The 21,793-nt window shown below is 40.2% G+C and overlaps 1 protein-coding gene across 3 annotated transcripts in view; it reads right to left on the minus strand.

Annotated features, from left to right (window-relative positions):
• The window catches only part of TRAPPC9 (trafficking protein particle complex subunit 9), a 450,115-nt gene that overhangs the window by 294,974 nt on the left and 133,348 nt on the right, over window positions 1-21,793 (minus strand). For all 3 annotated transcript variants that reach the window (XM_036406474.1, XM_054515230.1, XM_036406472.2), the window contains one exon: window positions 8,292-8,434. In XM_036406474.1, the coding sequence (XP_036262367.1) occupies window positions 8,292-8,434 (143 nt within the window). The remainder of the gene's footprint in view (window positions 1-8,291; window positions 8,435-21,793) is intronic.

Raw genomic sequence — 21,793 nt, forward strand, 5'->3', positions numbered from 1 at the left:
TTTCTTTCACAAGTAACACAAAACTGCAGAAGGTTCTAGAGGTAAAACACTAGAATTAGGAGGAAATATTTTCAGCAGATTGATTTATCATATGAACACCTCAGAATTACAAATTTCAGTCAACGCTGATATCAAAAACAATTAAGAAATCTTTTTTTTAATTGAAAATTGAGTTAGTTCAACAATGTCTTAGAGATTTAGTGTATAAATGAATTTCTCTTATCATCTACTGTAGAATTGAGAACACAGCACAAGCAAAAGTTAGCAGCACAATGAATCATGCTGTATTTTTAAAATCTTACAATGCCAGTTATGGTTCCAAAAACAGTCACAAAACTGGGGCCATGGGAACTTTAGGCAAGTGACAATGACACTGTGATCTAAAAATCTCTTTCAGGAGGATTGTGATTACTTGAAATGACAGCTGAGGATATTCTTCAGTAACACTGAACACAGAATTAAACCCCAAATGCAGCTGCAATGATGGCTCACTTCAGTGAACAATCTCTGCAGTTCTGTCTCCAGCTTAGTTTAAAAGTCACTTTAAACAAGAAATTCTCAGGAGGGCTGGCAAGTTTTCTGCATCCTGACTCATCTCCCTTTCCCATCAACTGAAGTCATGGAGTATTTTCAGATCCACTTTTTTTTTTTTTTCTTTTCTTTTCTTCTGTTTTCTTTGAGCAGCCATTGCTACACAGAATGGGACAGACAGGGAAGAGAAGCTTTGGCTCTGGTGACAATGGTGTGACAGATGACAACCCTGTTCTCCAAAATCCACTGACCAGCACAAAGAGCTGCACAGCAGAACAAGGATCTACACCACCTTTGTTGATGCTCTTGTGTCATCAGTATGGTCTCTTTAATTTTTAATAAATTATCTAAAAATGGACTTCTCAGTACTAACTTCAGATGATTAAGTCAGTTTCTCCACCTTACTGGCAAAAGGCCCTTCCACAAATTCCAAGAAGAGTCCTCATCTGACTTCTCCCAGCTGTAAACCTTTTCACTTATGCTAAATATTCCCAGCACATCTATAAATATTTGCAGATATATGTTCTGACATCTTCATGTGTCAAACCATACATATTTAACATCTGGACCTCAAAAATCAATTCTCTCAATCTGCAAACTGCTTTCTGCTGCTCTTTCATGAACTCACTGCAATGTTACACCATTAGCAGAAGTTAAATACCTCTGATTACCAAGATAATTTAACTATTGGGTGTAACCTCCCACATGTCATGAGTTACCACTCAGTAGAATCTATATTGAGCTCAATAGTGTATAAATAAGGAATATATTTTAGAATGACATCCGCTCCTGAGAACATTAATATAAATCCATTGCTTGACAAATTTTCCTAATGATTTGTCAGTTTAATTGCACCAAATGAGAGCTTTATTTGCTTTATTTAGTTGAATTTGCCTGGTTCCCAATTTGACTGACTCTTATTATTAATATTTTTCATTAACAAAACAGTGAATTTAATATAATTATATTCTCCATGTAAAAACATCAGATCAATTTAAACAGGTCATCTTAGTCCTCCTCCAAACCAAACATCTTGCTCTTCAAGCACCCAAACAAGACAGGTTTTCCTCCCCTTTTCAAAGCTCTATGACATTTTGAACACCAAAATATTAAGAGAAGACTATAAGCAGCTGCCTATCAGTAGGTGACTGATTCTCATTCTGAATGTAGCAAATAGGAACATTTAATTTAAAAATCTGACTATATAAAACCAACAAGGGTTTCAGAAACTACTGCATAACTTTTTTATCATATAACAAAGTCTGTTAGAGCACAGCTGAAGAAACAATGCTGTTTACTCTTTCCCTTGTACAATTTGTAAATATACAATAATCAGGATTTCTGATCCAAACCTCACATGTTGCAATTTATAGTAGTGAAAACAGGGGCAACCTTGGAAACTGAAATGGAAATTCTAGTAATTATGTCTGATTTCATTAAGCCTCAAAGTTATACTCACCACAGCCAAGACTTCTCTGTCTCCAAACCCTCAGTGAAACCAAAAAGCAGCATCCTAACTTTAAATACAGAACATGAGAAATCTCAGACTAGGGAGCACACTGCAGACCCTGCTATGAACTGATGTCTGATGAACAAAACCAAATCATTTCATCTAAGGATGTACATTAATGATACAATGGACAATTACCTTGGACCTACAGTTAGATGAACTGGCACTTTGAATTTAACAGTGTCAGACCTGATTTAAACCCAAGAACAGAGTCTAAGGCTCAGCACGTGCCAGAAGAGATCTGCAGCTGATGTCTCAGCAGCTGTATGGTGGCTTTAAGATAGAAAGGAAAGTATTCTGCCCCACAAAAAAAAATTTAAAGATTAAAAATCTTATCATCTTGAATTTGTAGAATTTACAGGTAAGAATATTATTATATATCTGGATTCCCAATTTAGCTTAAAAGTGAAGACACCATCCCTGAGGATTGACTTTATCTACAAATTCAGACTGTCTCACCACATTTGTAGTAAGCAAGATCAACATTTTCTGGCCTTTGTAGGCTCTTGTTTAAGACACTGTTGTACTGATGGCACAGTGGCAAGGGACACAAGGGGACCAGCAGGTACCTCACAGTGGGCAGAGCACATTACTTGAATTCTTATCAGACTTGCAGTATTTTTTCTGGCATTTTTCATGCTCTTTTATAAAGGCAATAAGGAAGGACATTCAGTGCCCATGAAAACTGGCAGATAACACACCTGAGAGAAACAACAGATATAAAGAAGATTGTTCAAGACAACCTAGATAAGTTTCAACAGCAGACTTAGAGCTAACAGGATACCAAAATGAGAAGAGTCACCCAAAACTATCAACAGAATGTTTCCTTACACTGAACCATCTGCAATCCATCTCCAGTGGCAGTTCAGGGTTAGATCATGGGATCCCCAGTGGCAGCCTGGAACCTGCTGGGAACTGCACTGCCTGGAGGCCTGGGAGCACAGCAGGGTTTGGGGCTGAGCCCTGGTGTGGAATCAATTAATGTGGTAAGGCAGGAGATAATTAGGACAATTTTACTATATAGATGTATCTGCACTTTATGGTAAATAAGTGGTTCAACAAGTAGATCCCTGAAGCTCTTCAAGATTTCATTGAGCTGCAGGACAGAGTGGGAGAACTTTCAACATTAATTCCTTATCCCTTATACCCCATTCCAGGGCATTCCTGATGATGCTCCTGGGATGGTCCCCTCCCTGCACATACCAGCAAGCAGAGCCAAGGATCAGAGGGAACATGCTCAGAGGGATATTTCCCAGCACAAGGCTGCTCTGCCAGCCCCAGTTGTAAACCAAAAGGGTGCAGGCAGCTGAGGGAGCATGGGGTGACACCTAGGGAAGGACCTGGGAGCAGATGAGGGGCTCTTCTGGGATATTCTGTCAGTTCTTCACTGACACAGCATCCTCTGTACCAACAGCAGGCTGAGATCTGGACCAGAACTGGGTGTTGGAAGAGCAGAGATCTGGACCAGAATTGGGTGTTGGAAGAGCAGAGATCTGGACCAGAACTGGGTGTTGGAAGAGCAGAGATCTGGACCAGAACTGGGTGTTGGAAGAGCAGAGATCTGAAACAGAACTGGGTGTTGGAAGAGCAGAGATCTGGACCAGAATTCACACAGAATCACACAGAAATTCTAGGTTGGGAGAGACCTTTAAGATCATCGAGTCCAACCCATGTTCTAATACCTCAACTAGATCATGGCACCAAGTGCCACATCCAGTCTTTTTTTAAACTCTTCGAGGGATGGTGACTCCACGACCTCCCTGGGTAGATGATTCCAGTATTTGACTACTCTTTCTGTAAAATACTTCCTCCTTATTTCTAGCTTGCATCTCCCTTGGCGCAGCTTGAGACTGTGTCCTCTTGTTCTGTCGGTTGTTGCCCGGAGAAAGAGACCGACCCCCAGCTCACCACAGCTACCCTTCAGGAAGTTGAAGAGGGTGATAAGGTCACCCCTGAGTCTCCTTTTCTCCAGGCTGAACAACCCCAGCTCCCTCAGTCGCTCTTCATATGGCTTGTGTTCCAAGCCCCTCACCAGCCTCGTTGCTCTCCTTTGGACACGCTCAAGCATCTCAACGTCCCTCCTAAAGTGAGGGGCCCAGAACTGGACGCAATACTCAAGGTGTGGCCTCACCAGTGCTGAGTACAGGGGAAGAATGACCTCCCTGCTCCTGCTGGCCACACCGTTCATGATACTGGCCAGGATGCCATTGGCCTTCTTGGCCACCTGGGCACACTGCTGGCTCATGTTCAGCCGACTGTCAACCAGCACCCCCAGGTCCCTTTCCTCCTGAGCACTGTCCAGCCACACTGTCCCCAGCTTATATCGTTGCAGGGGGTTATTGTGGCCAAAGTGCAGGACTCGGCACTTGGACTTATTGAACTTCATCCCACTGGATTCTGCCCATCCCTCCAACCGTTCCAAGTCCCTCTGCAAAGCCCTCCGTCCCTCTAACAGATCCACACACGCTCCCAGCTTAGTGTCATCTGCAAATTTGCTAATAAAGGACTCTAAACCCTCATCCATGTCATCAATAAAAACATTAAACAGAACTGGCCCCAGCACAGAACCCTGAGGAACACCACTGGTGACTGGCTGCCAGCTGGATGCAGCACCATTCACCAACACTCTCTGGGCCCGGCCATGCAGCCAGTTCCTGACCCAGCACAGAGCACTCCTGTCCAAGCCACGGGCTGCCAGCTTGTCTAGGAGTATGCTGTGGGAGACAGTGTCAAAGGCCTTGCTGAAATCCAAGTAAACAACATCTACAGCCTTACCTGCATCGACTAGGCGGGTTACCACCTAGGGTGTGGGCAGAGCAGAGATCTGGACCAGAATTGGGTGGGGGCAGAGCAGAGATCTGAAACAGAACTGGGTGTTGGAAGAGCAGAGATCTGGACCAGAATTGGGTGGGGGCAGAGCAGAGATCTGGACCAGACTTAAGAGTGAGAAGAGCAGAGATCTTAAGCAGAACTGGGTGTTGGAAGAGCAGAGATCTGGACCAGAATTGGGTGTTGGAAGAGCAGAGATCTGGACCAGAATTGAGAGTGAGCAGAGCAGAGATCTTAAGCAGAACTGGGTGTTGGAAGAGCAGAGATCTGGACCAGAATTGGGTGTTGGAAGAGCAGAGATCTGGACCAGAATTGGGTGTGGGCAGAGCAGAGATCTGGACCAGAATTGGGTGTGGGCAGAGCAGAGATCTGGACCAGAATTGAGAGTGAGCAGAGCAGAGATGTGACCCAGGCTCAGGCAGCAGATCAGGCACTGCAGTGTCACAAGGGCTGCATCCACCCCATTTCCACCCCCCAGAGCAGAACAGACAAAGGTTAAAAGGATCTATTGTCATGACTAAATAACTGAAGATATATTTGAGGTGTGGTTAATGAAGCTTCTCCCCATGAGGCAGAACTTGTGCATGAGTGGAAGATATAATTTTGCTTAGATATTTAAAAAACAAAAGCCAAGCCCAAATCCCCAGTTATTTCAGTGATATTTCCCATGCACTTCTGCTCCAGAAGCTAAATAGAAGAAATACCAATTAAGTTTGGAAGACTTCTGCATAAACCATAATCTTTATGCTACAATGGGGGGAGAAGTGTTTTCATTAACATTTTTCCTGAGGTTTTTTCACTAAAGGCCTAAGGGAAGAATCAATGCTCAGAGTCTTTTTAGTTTGATTTGACTTTTTAAGCCCAGGAGTTAGTAAGCTAATGTTTCTTACTTTTGTGGAGGCAAAAATGTAAAATAAAAACAATAAAATGAAAAAGGAAAGGAAAAAAAATTAATCCAGATAATGAAAGCAATGATAAATGACAGCTAAGGAGGCAAATTATAAAATACAATTTCTTGTAATGACTAAACAAAAATAGCTCAGCACCTCAGACAGTACTTAAGCAATGAAGTCTCAGTTGTAAACCAAAAGGAAATCAGATTTGAGTTTTTACAAGAGCAAGTAAAAGTAAAAAAACCATAATTATAATTTGCTGTCATTGTGTCTCAGATATTGGCAGAGATTATCAACAATAAAAAGCAAATTTTGTTTCCTCTATGACAGGTCTGGCAAGAAAACATTTCTGAGAGCCATGTAAATATTACAGTCTTTTTCTCTAACTCAGTAAAGCTTTTAAACACCCGGAAAAGCAGCCACATCTTTAACTACATCTCCAACCATGAAATCACAGAAAGTTTCCATGACTTAACTGATCTGAGTTGTGAACAAGCAAAGGAGGAAGGAAACACAAGGTGAGATGAACTGGAGCCACTAAACACAGCAGCAGCTGCCACATGATGAGGGGAACTGTCCTGCTAACCCAGAAACTCTGAATTACCTCTGTGTGTAAGGATTCCAGGATTAAATGCCTGCCCCACATCAAGAACTCCAGAGAGCAGATTGACAAGGCAGAGGTGGGATAACTTTGGCCTACACAAAACACAGCTGGGGAAGCCAAGCACAAAAAGCCAAAATCCCAACAAGGGAGAGTCAAATAAAAGCATCAGGTTGCATTTGAAGCTTTTGTGGAAGGTTTGCAGCTTCACTCCCAATCCACCCTATAAGGAGTTGCAGTGAACCACAGAGCAGTCTGTCCACTAAAAATATACATTTTGACAGTATGGAGAGCTTTTTCGACACTGAATGGAGGGAACTAGGCATTCAAATAATAAATGAAATCTGGTTATTTTAACCTCTATAATGAGTCTTCTTGAAAACTATTTTTAGCTGATGCTGTGGTACTTCCAGGTTGTTCAAGAGAGATCACTTATTCACTCTTGAAAACCTTCAAAGGCTGAAGAATGTGCCATTGCAGGGATGAAACTGAACATCATTAAAAAGGGGCCCAGAATTTTGCAAACAGTTGTTCTGGATACTGTGTTCTGACTTTGCCAAGCAGCATCAGATTTGCTTTACTTGAGCAATTCCTAAAATAATAAAACCATGTTATGTTACACTTTCAAGCAGCAAAATGCTCAAGAAATTTGCTTACTAATAGAACCATATGGTTTCATAAGAGCTGGACACAAATGACTCATTAAAAATAATCTTGTTTGTCTCATTTTTGAACATTTTCTTAAAAAAAACCTATTGCAGAGTTTCAGTACCTTTCCCTAACTTAAAATTCCCTTGCTATCTGCAAAGGTCATTATTTGCTGTATCCCCTGTGGGGAAGAACAGGATCCCATCCCTCTTGGCAGTGTCATGATTAAAAACTCAACCCCCTTGTCAGTCATCTTCCCTTCAGCAGGAGCAGAAGTTGCTTTAAACATATGTTTTAGCAAAAATCCCATCTTATCACTCTTCTTGCTCCAGACTCTCACAACTTTTCTGCATGTTCAAGCCTAAAAACTTTCCTTGATGCTTTAATTCTTCTGCTCATAGCCCTATTTTTCAGGCTATGTTGCTGCCACAGGCTGTCCATCTACCTCTGGCCATTTCTGCCATGGTATGATACTGGGAACTCAATGCTTTCCTTTGAAAATGAAATATTCACCCAGTATCTCCTAGACTGGCATTTCCTTCTTGCCCATCTTTAAATTTCTGAAGTTTTTCATGAAAGGGTCCCAGGCCCAGCAGGAATTTCTTGGATCAATTAAGTTCCCTCTCAACTATTATTATTATGGGGTTGCATACATAACTGCACTGAAATAATCTCAGAATTTAATCAAACCAAATTCTTGCTCCCACTGTGCATAGAGGGATTTTACAATAATCCTACTAATTATTAAAACTGATTGCATTCAGTGGCTGATAAATTTTATTCAAAAAGATTTTCATTATCACAGCATTTGACCACCATCAAGTGTTGCCTTGATTTTAATATTCACTATGGCATGTGAAACTACTCTGTGGTTTCCAGGAGAAAACAAACAGAGAGTTTGGTCACAATTTATTTGTCACATTATTTGCACCTGCATTTTCAGTAAGATTCTGTCATAAAAACTCCAAACTCTGTTATACACAACACACCACAACTGCTAAGAGATACAGAAAAAGTCATCAAATTGTACGATAAACATGAGATTTCCAGGCCCTGCTAAAATACATCATCATGAGAAAACATCTGAACCTCAGAAGCTGCTGAATGCCCATGAATTACTTCAGTAAACTCCTAAATGAGCAATTTTGAAAATTTCTTCACATAATTCTTTACCTACGTGCTACTGATGATACTAAAAATGTTTCCAATATGGTCTTTAAGTTATATTCAATGGAACAGAGACAATGAGTGAAAATTCAAGAGTCAGGGCAAGGCTCACCTTGTGGCTGGCAGGGTACTGATGCGAGTGAAGAAAACAGAGGGCTCCACCTCCACGTGGAGACCCAGGGCAAGGTTCCTGTAGTATCCTTCAGCATGTCCTGGTCCACCAGAGTACTTGAAGTTCAGAATGGCTTCCAGTGTCTAGAGGAATAAAAGTCAATTCCTTGTTAGCTATTTTTCACTACCGTGCATTTCACAAGTTCAATTAAATTAGGCCACAGAAGTGATTTGCAAATTTGCTTTCCTAACCCATCTATTCTGTTATCTCAGGAAAAAAGGCAATCTAACAAATAACTGCAGCTTAGGCAAACAGTTGCCTAATCCTTTGGAAAACTAAAGAGTGCAGCACAAAGTCAGCTGGACTTCCCTTTACATAATTCCTCTCCATATCACATTCAACACCAAAAAAATGAAAAAATTTGCTTAAAAGAGTTAGGGTTTATTCAATGCTCCATTCCTTCATTCTCTTCAAAAATATTCACCACTTCACTCTCTAATCAAATGGAAAAGCTTCAAAGTTGGGGGGCAGATAAAGATTATACAAAGCTAAAAAAATCTGGTCTCTCATTCTCATGTCCATGAACTAACAGATTGGAGCAACACCTAACTGCATGCACCTTGTCTTTGTGTTCATTTTAGAGGAAATGGCTGGCTAGTAAATATTTAAAATGATTCTCTAGCATGAGCTTTCTGCACTCATTGCTCTCAGCAGCACTGAGCCTTTACTTTTGTGAGGAAATTTGGGGCTTTGTGCCTCTCCCCTCGATGAACAGCATGGGAGCAGCTTCCCAGCACAGTCCCCACGTCATCATCAGTGCTCAAACCCAGAACAACCCTTTGATTGATCCAAAAAGATTATTTACCACCTCCTCTTTCATTATGTCCCTGAAATATGATTTGATGGAAGCAGGGTGAGAATTTGGGAAATGTCACTGGATTTTTTTTTATTTTCTCAGTTTTTATCCTGGTCCTCAGGCAGCTGCTACTGCCACACCTCAGAGCAAGGACAGAGGCAGTGCCAGCCTTGCAGCCTGACAAGGACATCACATATTATGCTGAAACCTGTATCTGGAAGGAAAGACACTTCTTAAAAGGCTTTAGAAACAACACCCATTTCGCCTTTGTTTGGCTTTTAGCTCATTCTTTATTAAAAAAAAGGCAAAAAATGCCAACTTCAAGTCAACAACTTATCCAGCAAATCTATTTATCAGACATCATCAAGCCTCAGAAAGGTAAAAGCACTCTGCCTTTCAACAGAAGATTCACAAAAAATTTATGAGACCTGTTATTTTTTATCAAGAGCTCTAAGGAACAATCTAAGGATTTTTCAACTTGAAAAAAACTCCATTTCTGTTTGATACCATTCTGTTTATAAGTCTGGCTGAAGGAAAAGAAACAGAGATAGAATCATTTTCCTAAAATAACCACAGTCCAGTGATTTAAAGAATACCAAAATCAAGAGTTTAAAGTTCTGCTGCATGTGTGCACTTAACTGTTCTGCCTATTTCCAACTCGCTTTTAAGTGGAATAATTTTAATTCTTAATTTAGTTTCATTAAAATTCATGAGAGCCACCTTACAATACAAATAAAACCCTTGACTGGGCACTCTGGACATACCCATCTACTCTGTTTATGTCAATTCCTAATTTGTACTTAATGAACTCAAGTTTATGTTATGTCAGAAGAGCTAATCAATATTAAACACAAAAATAAAAAAGCACAAACCCATTCAAAACATACTTCATCCTAATTAACCAGCTGGACCATTTCATAAAAATCAGAGCCGGACTCTGTAAGTACAGGGATCTGACACTACTTATGTTGCAATGTGAGAATGGACTTCAATTTCAATTAGGGCATGGTGAAAACTCTGTGCATGTTCTGCATTATTGCTGCAATGTTCACAGAGTCCTGCTGGGAAAAGCTCCATGGTTCCCTCTGCACAGGACCATGGAAAAAAGCTGCTTAACAGGACCAGCCCTGTGTCACTACAGGTAAACACACAACAGATTTCAGCTTGAAAGGTCACAGAGCATCACTATTCCAGATTCAAACTCCTTTCCATCCTAGACCAAGTGAAAAACCTCCAGAACAAAGGTTAAAACCACAACCATTATGTGCCACTGATGAGCAGGAGGGGTTTAAGGGCACCATCATAATTTTGGTCCTTGTTGCAGTGAGGAATTTGTGGGGGAAATCCTGCTGATGATGCTGTGTCTCCTGAAATCCCACTGGCGAGAACAAGGAAAAGGAAACCCAACCATCTTCTGTTAATCCAGACAGCAGCAGGACATCCCTTCCCACCCAAAATGTGAGATCTAACTGGGCACAGTAAAGACTGAGGAGACAGGAGATTCTGACAACTGCAGAGCACCCAAACCTCTGTCCTTTCTCTGGCCATGATGGTTTGCAGGTGTCTATGAACGTGCATGTGCACACAAAGAAAAAACATCAGGCACACTTCACATCAGGACTGTAGATGGATGTGCAGGGGAGGAGCATGACAGAAGGAAATAATTTTTTTTCAGGAGCCTTCAGGTGGTTAGAGAAAGTTTCATTGCTTAGGATTTATGTAATATGACCAGAAAAAAATATTTTAAAAACCCCACAACAACTACAACAAAATTCAATCTCCTTTAAAACCTCAAATATTACTTCACCTATAATATGAAAGATTTATTTTCTATCTCAATGATAGAAAAAGAAAATCCTACACTTTCATAAACCTACAAATTTCAAATAATTTACCACTCCCTCCCACAGCACCTGCAGAGAATGGCCCAAATGCTACGGCCCCCAATTTAAATAATGTTGTACCCTGACTCCTTGTGAAACCTGCAGAAATCACAGCCTGAGCTGCAGATTCTCTTCATCCTTACAAACCCAAATAGCATCACTTAGAATTCTCCAAATTGCATCACTGCAGACTGAAAATGAGATGGCAGAATGTGAACACCATTCTTCCTGTAGATTATTTATAAAAAACAAAAGGAAGGAAGGAGAGAGTGCACCAGGCTTTCAGGGCAGGCAGGAAAAGAATATTGATAACTGTTGAATACATCTGAAATTCAGAAGCCTGTGGACTTTGGGGGATTCTTGTTTTTAAGGCAGAGCTCCATTCTGGAAACTCAACAGTAAATATTTACTGTGATGGCTTTGGCTTGATAAATTTTTTTATGATTTCATTGGTCCTTCCTTCTATTGATGAAGAAAAGGAAACAAAAATGTTTCTGCATCTAAATTCCAAATGAGAGATTCTTAACCAACAGCACCCACTATCAATGACACCTACCAGAAACATTCTGCAGATAAACTATCAAAAGTTGCTGGTTTGGTTTTTCATGCTTTTTTTCCTCAACGTATTTTCCACTGGCACCAGTTTGTTGACTCATAATAAAATTTAAAGTAAAGTTAGAAAGGAACTGAGGTTTGATGCCACAAATGAAAAGCAACCACTGGGAACTAAAGTTTCCTCACTCACTGGCACCAGTCAGTTCCCAGCTGCCAACACCTCAGTGGTGACTCTGAGCAGCAACACCTCTAATACTGATTTTTAATTGCCAATTTAATTGCAATCCACAGCTCAGAACAACTACTTCTGCTGAACTACTTCCACAGTACTTCCTCCACAGAAGCGAAATCAAATCTAAAGAGAATTTCCACCTAATTCTATAGATTATTGCTACTCATGCAGAAGCTGGAATGTTACTGAGAACAGAAAAGTCAAAACAGACAATGACAAATTAAATAGAGAAATGAATGGGGGGAAAGCTGTGTGAAGGGCATTTCTTGTGCTGGCAAGTGAAATATGGTGCTCAGCCCTTTCTCTCAACTGAGGGATGGTTGACTGAATCCCAGACACATGAAAATTTGTCCCCCAAAAAAGTGCTCAGACTTCTGTGTGGCAAATAATAAAATTTTAGCTGAAGAATTATCTCAGAGCAAGAACATGTTCAGGAACTATAAATCAAGGATATAAGGGCCCACCTGCAGAGATGCAATCATTATATTCTCTTTGTAAAGGAAAATAAAACTTCCATAGAGGAACACAAAGCATCATCATCATTTGTGAGCAAGGCTCACATACACTGTGTTTCCAGGTCTTTTTTAAAATTCCCTTAGTACAATAAAAATGACACTAAGTAGATCTCAGCCCTTAATAGAAGATGAAATGTCAGTGCTACAGGCAGTTTGCTCCCAAGGAGCTGCAGATGCTGACTGCAGTGACTGAAGAAATACCAGACTGTAGCACTACAGACTCCTCCTTAAATCCACAATACTTAAAAACTAAGGGAAAAAAAATAGCATGAAGACCAGACTCAAAAAATATAGCAATTCAGCACATAATCTTTCCATTTTAGCTTCTGAATGGCTTCCAGAATGCAATTCTCATTAATGAGTATAATTTCTTATGCAATTAGGGCTTGAAATTTGAAAAATAATTTATTCTAGGTGTGTACCCTTTCAATACACCTTCCTTTGGAAAAAACAAATACAGATTACTTGCCCAACTGTAAATGAGATTTATTCCCAAATCCTATCCTACTCCTGATTCCCATTAGCAGCTCTGGTTCCACACATTCCTCAGTGTTCAGCCAACTTTTCTGACTTTAGCCCCTTTTCTCACCTGTTGCCTTGTGTTTTCTGGTTTGGGTGTGGGATTTTTTTTCCTTAACCTTACCCTAAACACCAATTTTGTTAAGTTCTCTCTGCCTCCCTCCCTCATTCCTCTTCTTCTCTGACCATTCCACTCTCATACTCAACTCTGAGCAACAATCAGTAAAATCCTCATCAGTAAAAAGAAAGAAATAAAACTTTGCTACTTCATCAGTTCCATTTCACAAAAGGCACCAGAGGATCTGTCTCACCAAAATGAATTTCTCCATTTCTTCTGCTGGGTGCAATGTTGAAAATCTTGAAAGAGCTTTATGTAAATAAACCATGGATCAGGAATTTCAGCTGCCTAGCTGTAACTAATTAAATGATCTGGCAGTAACGAGGGGAAAGTGAGTTTCTCTAATTAACCACATTCTTTTCAAGGGCAGCAGGTGACCCTGACAATGCTCAAGCTCCTGACAACAGCAGAGATGTCCCCAAAAATGTGCAGAACTGGATCAACCTCAAAAAGTCCTGCAAGCTTTTAATCCAAGCACGTGGGATATGCTGGTCCAGGAACATGTTTCAGATACAAATACAGGGCATGGACACAGCTGAATCTTTCTTTTTAAGGAAAAGGCTAAAAAGTGAGCATTGGGAAGGAAATGGAGATGCCTAAATAGCTGAAACCAAGGAAGATGAGACTCAAATACATCAAGCTTCCACTTTGGAGCAATTTGTGAACACAAGGACTGTGTCTATGTTTAGCACTGAGCTCCAAACCCAGTCCTGGCATTTGGAAATGCACACAGCTCTGCCTGTGTATTCATCTGGCTATCAAAATTAATATAGATTAGCACTTTCTTGAGCTTTATTTACAATGGTCTAACAAAAGAATTCCTGTCATTTTTGCTTCTCCCTCTCATCACTGAATCTACAGCCCTTGGTTCCACATGGTAACCTGACAAAGAATAAAGTCTATATAAAAAAGAGGCTTAAAGGATGATTTTGTGTAAAAAGAATGAGGCTTAACAGCAGTGTTGGGAGAAGCAAGTGGTGCCTCTATGTCCCTGGGCTGAATTTCCTCCTGCCCACTTGCTCTCAGGAGGATAAATGGAAAAAAAACCACACTCCCAACACTGCTAAAGAGGAAAGGCAGAGATACTTCTGGATACCTTCAAATCCTATACTTCTACTTGGGAGGACAAAAATCTCCAATCTAATAGGAAAAAAAAATCTGCCAGTTAAATGACAGAAGTATGTATTCCTTCTTTATTTATCCCCAAGAACAGCACTGCTGGAATCTGGGGTTTGAAATCTGCCCAACTCCTTAGCATGGAGTCTCTGGTCCCAGCTCCCTGAAGAACTTGGATGCTGATATCCTCAAAGGGCTAATTCAAGGTGAGTGTTGTTTCAAAATTGAAAACAAATTGTTTCTCTCTAATGTCTTCAGTGTCTGGCACAATCTTAGGCTGTAATGAAAGGTCCATGTTAATAAATGAAGGTAAGAATTTGAACATGTCAACAAATGTTTATAGTTTTCTGCCTGTAGGAAACACTACCTCATTATTATTATTATTAAAAAGTAGTAATGAATTGAATTTTTACATGAAAATAATTGGTGGGATAAAGTGCACAGTGACATCACAGTAACATAGATTCACTAAGGTTGTAAAAGACTTCCAAGACCATCAAGTCCAACCATGGACTTGAGATAAGCAGGGAGAGATCCATTTGCTTTGCAGAAAGAGATTTATTCATTGCACTCTCGCTGGACAGTATCAATCTCTTCACTCATGGCTAACCTATCTTATTTTCTGATACACAAAAGGTCCTTTAGGGTTTTTGCATTTCCATAGATGATATGACTGTCTTTTTTTTTTTTTTGCTAAAACATAAATCCTACACTTTTGTCTGCATGTCAATCCTGAAGCAAATCTGAATCCACTGGAATACTTGATTGATCAAGGCATAATTCCTAATTTTGCCCAAGTAAGAAAAGGAGACTCTCCCTGTAGATATTGTTCCTTAGAGCACCAAACAGTGCAGTAATTGATAGCAGAAGCTCTGATACATGCATTATAAAAAGGATATGCATATGTAATGATCTTGTAGTGCATATGTAATCATCCTCCTGGACCCAACTGCAGCACACACTCTCCATGCTAATTTTTCTCTTCTCTATTCCACTGAAAATACACTTGGCAACTACAAAAGCCAGGATAAAATTCTTAACAACTGATTAAGCAATGAAATAAATTGTGCCTTTGCAGCAAGTCAGGCCTTTACATGTACAAATACAAACAAAGCCCACATTGCCACTCCTGTTAAGCTTCTCTATCAGTCTGCCACACAATTCAATGTCATTTTTAGCACCTGTGTTAACAGGTGGCTTTACACACCCTGTTTAGTGAACAAGGTGCCTGTTGTGTGCAGCTCTGGTGCAGTGTTACTCAAGTGACTTTCAGCAGCAATTCTTGCACCACACCAGGGTTTATGGAGCTCATCCATCCACATTTCTGTCTAGTTAAACCCCTGAACAATGGAAGTGCTGCATCTCTCAGCAAAAATAGCACAATGGCAAGTAGCTGAAGTTAAATATAGCTCCTGCAGGCATATACTGGGAATTAAATAGTACATTTTACCCCTCCCCAATCCTAAATCAGTAAGCTTCAACAAGGAATCTCTAGTGAATACACACAGGAGCTCAATAAATCCCCCTTAAGCTTACAAGGCATATTCTGAATCTGTGCAGGCTAAAAATAGCCATGTTTATAATGAGAATGGAGATGTGAGCAGAATAATATTAAGTTTAAAGGCAGGGCTGGTGTAGTCATTCTGCATTAACAAATAGGGTGAATCAAAGGTCGCTCTGACAAACAGATACACAGGCTGACAGATAAAATAGAATATCCAGCAATCTTGGACTGAAGAGCATTCATCTCTCATTAAACTCTGCATTTCCTAATTGACTATTGCAGCCACACATTCACAAGTGATTTTGTGCACATTTTTTAGCTGGAATACAAGTTCTTAGTTCCTACAGACAGAAGGTAGGAATATACAGCATAATTCCCCTGAACAATATTCCCTCCTAGAGTTTCAATCCCCTCTGGAAATATTCAGGAAATACATAATTATTTTTGTTGTATTAATCACAGAATTCTGCCTTCTTTAATTAAAGGCAAATTGCATCCAGGCCTCCTGGGTCCCACTATTGCAGCTGGATGCCCAAGGGGCTGATGCCCATTCTCAGCTGCCTCAAAGGTTTTACCTTAGCCTGGGTGACTGCTGACCACAACTATCACAGCATCTCATTCTTGGCTGAGCTACAGATGAGAGATTAAAAATAATTTAAACACAAGTAACTTTTATGTGGAACATTCCCATGGAGAGTTTTCTGTCTGCTGACACTAAACTGCAAAATGTGTTAGAAAAACATGCTGGGGAAGGAACCCTGCATGCTGGTCTTGGAGGATGAGAAGGAATGGAGGGGCAAGTCAGAACACATGTTCCTTGATAGCTTCTCTGATTCTGAAATCAAAGAATGGCATCAGTTGGAAGGAACCTTAAAGACCATCTCATTCCAACCCCCCCTGGCATGGGGACACCTTCCACTAAACCAAGCTGCTCAGAGCCCCATCCAGTTTGTTCTAGAGCACTTCTGGAAATGGGGCAGCCCCAGCTTCTCTGGGCAACCTGTGCCAGGGCCTCACCATCCTCATGGTAAAGAATGGTTTTGCTTTTATCTAAACCAAGCCCACTCTCTTCCAGCTGGAAGCCATTCCTCTTTGTCCGATCACTCCAGGCCCTTGCAGTCTCTGTCCATCTTTCCTCTTGGCTCCCTGCAGGTACTGGAAGGCCACAATGAGGCCATCCTGAAGCCATCTCTTCTCCAGGCTGAATGCTCCAAATTCTCTGTCTTTCCTCACAGAAGAGCTGCTCCATCCCTCCAATCATCTTGGTGGCCTCCTCTGGAGTTGCTGCAACAGCTCCATGTCATTCCTGTGCCCCACAGCTGGACACAGCACTGCAGGTGGGGTCTGACCAGAGCAGAGGGACAGAATCCCCTCCCACAGCTGCCACAGTGCTTTGGATAAATCCTGCCCTGACTCTGAAGTAGGAAGGCAGAAAGAAAGAATAAATGCAGGGACACAAGCTGATGAAGAAATCACAGACATATACACACCCTTCCAAGGGGAAATGTCTCTATGTGGAGACCACCTGGTTCTCCTAGCAATGGCTAGGAACGTGCTGGGTGCTGTAAAGCAGCATCACTGCACCTATTTCCTCACTGAAACCTTAGGTTATAGGGTATATATGTAGTTAGGGGTATGGGGTATTATTATAGGATACATTTGTACATTGAACCTGTTCAGTTCACCCTCCAAGCAGAGTCCCCAAGAGTAAAGGCACAAATGCTGGCAGATCCCTTCTCACTAAAGGCACACCCCAGGGAGAGGTGGATAAAACCAAGATGTGGGCATAACAAAGATATGTCTCCAGCATAAAAACCTCACATGTCATGAAACCCTAAATGAAATTACATATAAACCCAGTCACAATTCAGAAAGAACTTCAGTAATAAACCAGAAACAAGTGCTGAAGAAGTGACTCCCAGCTGGGACTGACACCTCTGCTCATTGCTGCTGCTCATTCACAGGCAGGTCACCTCTCACTTTGGAGAGAGTGAGCACAGGACTCTCTTTAATGGCTCCACAGCACATCTGGCTGCTCCAGACCCAGCAAACAAGCATTACCTCCCACAACATATTCCCACTTACCAAGTGAGACTTTTGCAAACCTCTACAACACTACTAAGGTCTGCAAATGGTGAGTCCAGGCTGAGTCCTCCTCCAACCTTCCCACAAAAGCAACACTACCAAGCCTAAACAGGCTGATAAGCAACAACCTCAACTCCCTGGGTAACAGCACAAAGTTATTCAGTTGTTTCTTTCATGCCAAACATTTCTACACTGTTTCGCTCTTCCTCAACCCCTTCCCTGTTCCTTCTATTTCCACCATGTCCTTGGTGAGAAAAGAGGGTAAGACTGCACTCAAAGAGAGGTAAAGAAAGAACTGCTTGGCTTGTTCTCTATTCCTTTACTTTCTAATATTCTATTCCTAATATTCTGTTTGCCTTTGTAGAGCATCTCATGCTTCCAAGATCTCTACCCTGCACTGCAATGATTAATTCAGAGTCCATCACTGTGCATTTGGAATTAAGACTCCAGATTCTTCATGTGCATTAACTTCACCATGCACATGTGGATCAGGGCTGATCTTCACCTCAAACTTTAACCCCCCAGCCCTATTGCAGGATAAGCCTGTAATCCCTAAGAGCTGGTTTCCATGTGTGCTACCCTTGCTGATTTTTGGCACATTCCTAATCACCCTAATGCCCAGATCCTTTAAGAGCATGCACAGGCACAAAACAATCCCAAGGAATTAGGCAGGAGATCACCCTGTAGTGTGCAAATGAGCCCCTTATCCTACCTTGAACCAGCTCAACTCACAATGGGACCATCACTTTCATCTCACAGCACACTTGCCTCTCTCAAAGAGCTTTTTGTAGAGTCTCTGGGAGTGCTTTTGGAATCAAGTGAGCAGTACCAATGATTTTCTCTTTGTTCAGGAGCTCTGAACATGCTTCAAAGAACTGGGACAGATTTGCTTACCATGATGCTGCCCTTCATTAACAAAACCCATTTCAACAGTTTCCCAACAAATGTATCCTATAATAATACCCTATACCCCCTAACAACATATGCACCCTATAACCCAATAAAATAACCCTGAAACTCTGCAGTTTCATTTCTGGTTTTACCACATTTACCAATAGTAAGTGTAAATTAACTGGTTTAATTGTTCTGCTTCCCCAATGGCAACATACAACTTGTCAAAGTTACAAACTTTTGAACCACCAGAGAATATGAAAATAATATTCCAGACTAAGAAGGAAGAATCACATGCACCCCCCTATGGGCACAAGATCCTACAGAGAGGTCCAGAGTTCCTATTTTACATCGCAGGAATCCATCCCATACAAATGGTGTTAGGAAGGTATCAAATCCACTCACTGTTCAAAACACTCTGCTGAAGAAGCCAGCTCCCTTCACTATGTGCATAATTTTTATTCATAATATTATTGCACTACACTCTGAAGAAAAAAATATACTCTAAATACACCCTAAAAGATAAAAATCCTCCTCTTCAATAACTGAGGTATCTTTAAAAGAAACAATGCATCCAGCAAACCAGAGAAAAAAAAAAATCAATTCTATAAAAGATTCTTGGAACTGATAAGATTTTTATAGGAGAGCTCTTTGGAATTCTCGGGTTAAATAATCCTCATTTTTTTAGGAATTCCTCTGATTAGAAGGGATAAGCCCAATTAGTGAATTTTCAAAAGTAGAAGCAAATGAAGAAAGGGGCTTTAAAAGAGGAATGCTTGAGCAATTTTATCTATAGATCTGTTTATTCAGCACAGACATTAACACATAAATATGAGAGACTAAGCACTTCAGATTTTTCAGCTGCTGCTTGGGTTGGAAAAAAATGCTCCAGTAGCACAATCAGTTTTAAAATCAGTAAAGTTACTGAGCTAAATTTATCACTGATTTAATGAGTTTAATGTGGAATGAATAGTGCAAATTCCTTCTCCTTAATATGATGATCAAAACTAACAGAATAAGAAAATAGTGAAATTAGTTTTCAAGAACTAAGACTTCAGAAATTAAATCTGTCCTCTACTCTGGCTAGAAATGGGTTCTTTGAGTTGCAGAAAAACAACACTTTCCATTCTGATATCTCTTCTTTCCCTGGGCAGGCTCTTTGAAAGTCACTCTGCCAAGCAACCAAGCCTTTAGTTACACCATTGAAACACACAGTCAGTGCTCCTATAAACTCTGTATGTGATTCCCTCAAAAGTTTCCCCTCAGGACAGGGAATCTGGACTTAGCTCTTCAGTAAACACAGGGAAAATAATTGCAGATATGATTCAGACATAGGGATGACATTAAAATTCATTTCCAGTCCTCACTGATGTCATTTTGGCACAATTCAGCCAGGTGGACACGGCCTCTGCTCGCTGGCTCCAGTCCCACCTGCACTGAGGAGTCCTGAAGGCTGAGAATGAATGACACTTTAAATTCTGTGATGTTACCAAAAATACAGAGAAATTTTCCAGAGGCAAAGGTCACAAAGCAAATGAGAGGTGTAACACAGTGCTCTCTCAGAAATATAGATTTATAAAAGACTTGGCAGTGACAATTTGACCAATCTGCAGCAAGTGTTTGGCGCTGATTTCTGAGCATGAACTCAGACAATACTTGAAGCATTCCTGTTTTCAAGCTGCCACTACTGATACATCTGTATTCTGCACACAGAACAATAATGCTTTAAAAATAATAGATCATCCTACAAAAAGAAGGGAAGGAAGGGAAGGGAGGGAAGGACCTGGTACCTGATGTTTAAACCACTATTTTGATTTTATTTAGGATGCCAACTTGATTCCCAGCCTAAGTGGTTAGCACACACTTAAAACGATTACAAATGCTTACTTAAAAAACACACTGAGTCATCTCCGAGCACTTCATAAATATGCAGCAGGAAACTCCCAAACAGTGACTCATCACTTCAGAGGTTTAAAACACAATCATGCATTTTCCAACTGTTACTCATACTCGATTAACTCCTAAGCAAAACTCATCCTTGTTCTGTGAATTCCACTTGACCACCCAATAAGCTTGGCAGAAAAAAGAGCACAATGGGGAAATACAACCAAAAGCAGAAAACTGGAAGACTGTTCTGTGGAAACACTATTTCATCTAAACATACTTTGAATATTCTTTACCTCGCAACTTATGCCATGTGTGGCTTTTATTTTGAGTGAATGAATGACTGACTGAGGAAAACAAACAAACAAAAAACTAAATAAATTTTACAACTCGTTTTAATCTAGACAAAAGAAAAACAACATGCAACAATCTCCAAGTTTTTCTATTTGTGCACAATTATTTAGAGTTGCAGCTCAAGAATCCTTACTCACTCCTGGTCAGACAATGCACTGAGATGCTCTAGGTACCTATTCCTACAGAATTATGATGCTAAGAATACATGCTTAATGGGTTACTCTGCAAAACATCACCATAATACTTCTATTTCATCCTGAAATTGATTTTTTTTTAATTTTGACATAACTAAAAATGTTGCTACTGCAAACATTGTGATTTCTGTAAAATTACCAAGAACTCCTTCTAATTTTCCTAAATCGTAGTAAAATACTGGCTTTGTTAGAAATAATTTCACCAAAAGGCAAGTTAATGTATCCACATTGTAAAAAACACAGAGGTGTTATTGCTTCCCATTTATGGCAGCAACACCAGCTAAAAGACAGGAATAATTTTTGGTATGATCCCAGGCAATCACACAATAGTCAGTAGTCAAAAGAAACAGAGTCTCCTATTCTTGAAATATTTGTATAGAGTACTAAATTTTCACACAGAAAAAGAGAGTAGGGAAAAAAGACAATTCAAATAATTATGATAGAAAAGCAATGTTATTTTCAAATTCAATTTTATTTAACCAGAAAGATGGGGCTTTGCTTTATTTAAAACCTTTTTTTTTCTTTAGTTTGTTTGGAAGATTTCAGGTGTTTGAGATTTCTTGGGTGTGCTTTTTTGGTTTTTTTGTGGGTTTGGTGGGGTTTTTTTGACAAAAATCTAAAAAAATTAGATTTTTTTAGAAATCAAATTTGTTTATAAATTGTCAAAATACATAATTTCAGCCATCCAGAATTTCTTCTATGCCCACTCCCCTTTTTTTAAGCTCAATAATTAGAACATGGTCAGGAATTTTATCATTTTAAGGTCAGGAACTGTTTGGCAATAAATTTGTTTGAA

This window comes from Molothrus ater, chromosome 1 (assembly GCF_012460135.2).
Source record: "Molothrus ater isolate BHLD 08-10-18 breed brown headed cowbird chromosome 1, BPBGC_Mater_1.1, whole genome shotgun sequence".
NCBI classification, from domain to species: Eukaryota; Metazoa; Chordata; class Aves; order Passeriformes; family Icteridae; genus Molothrus; species Molothrus ater.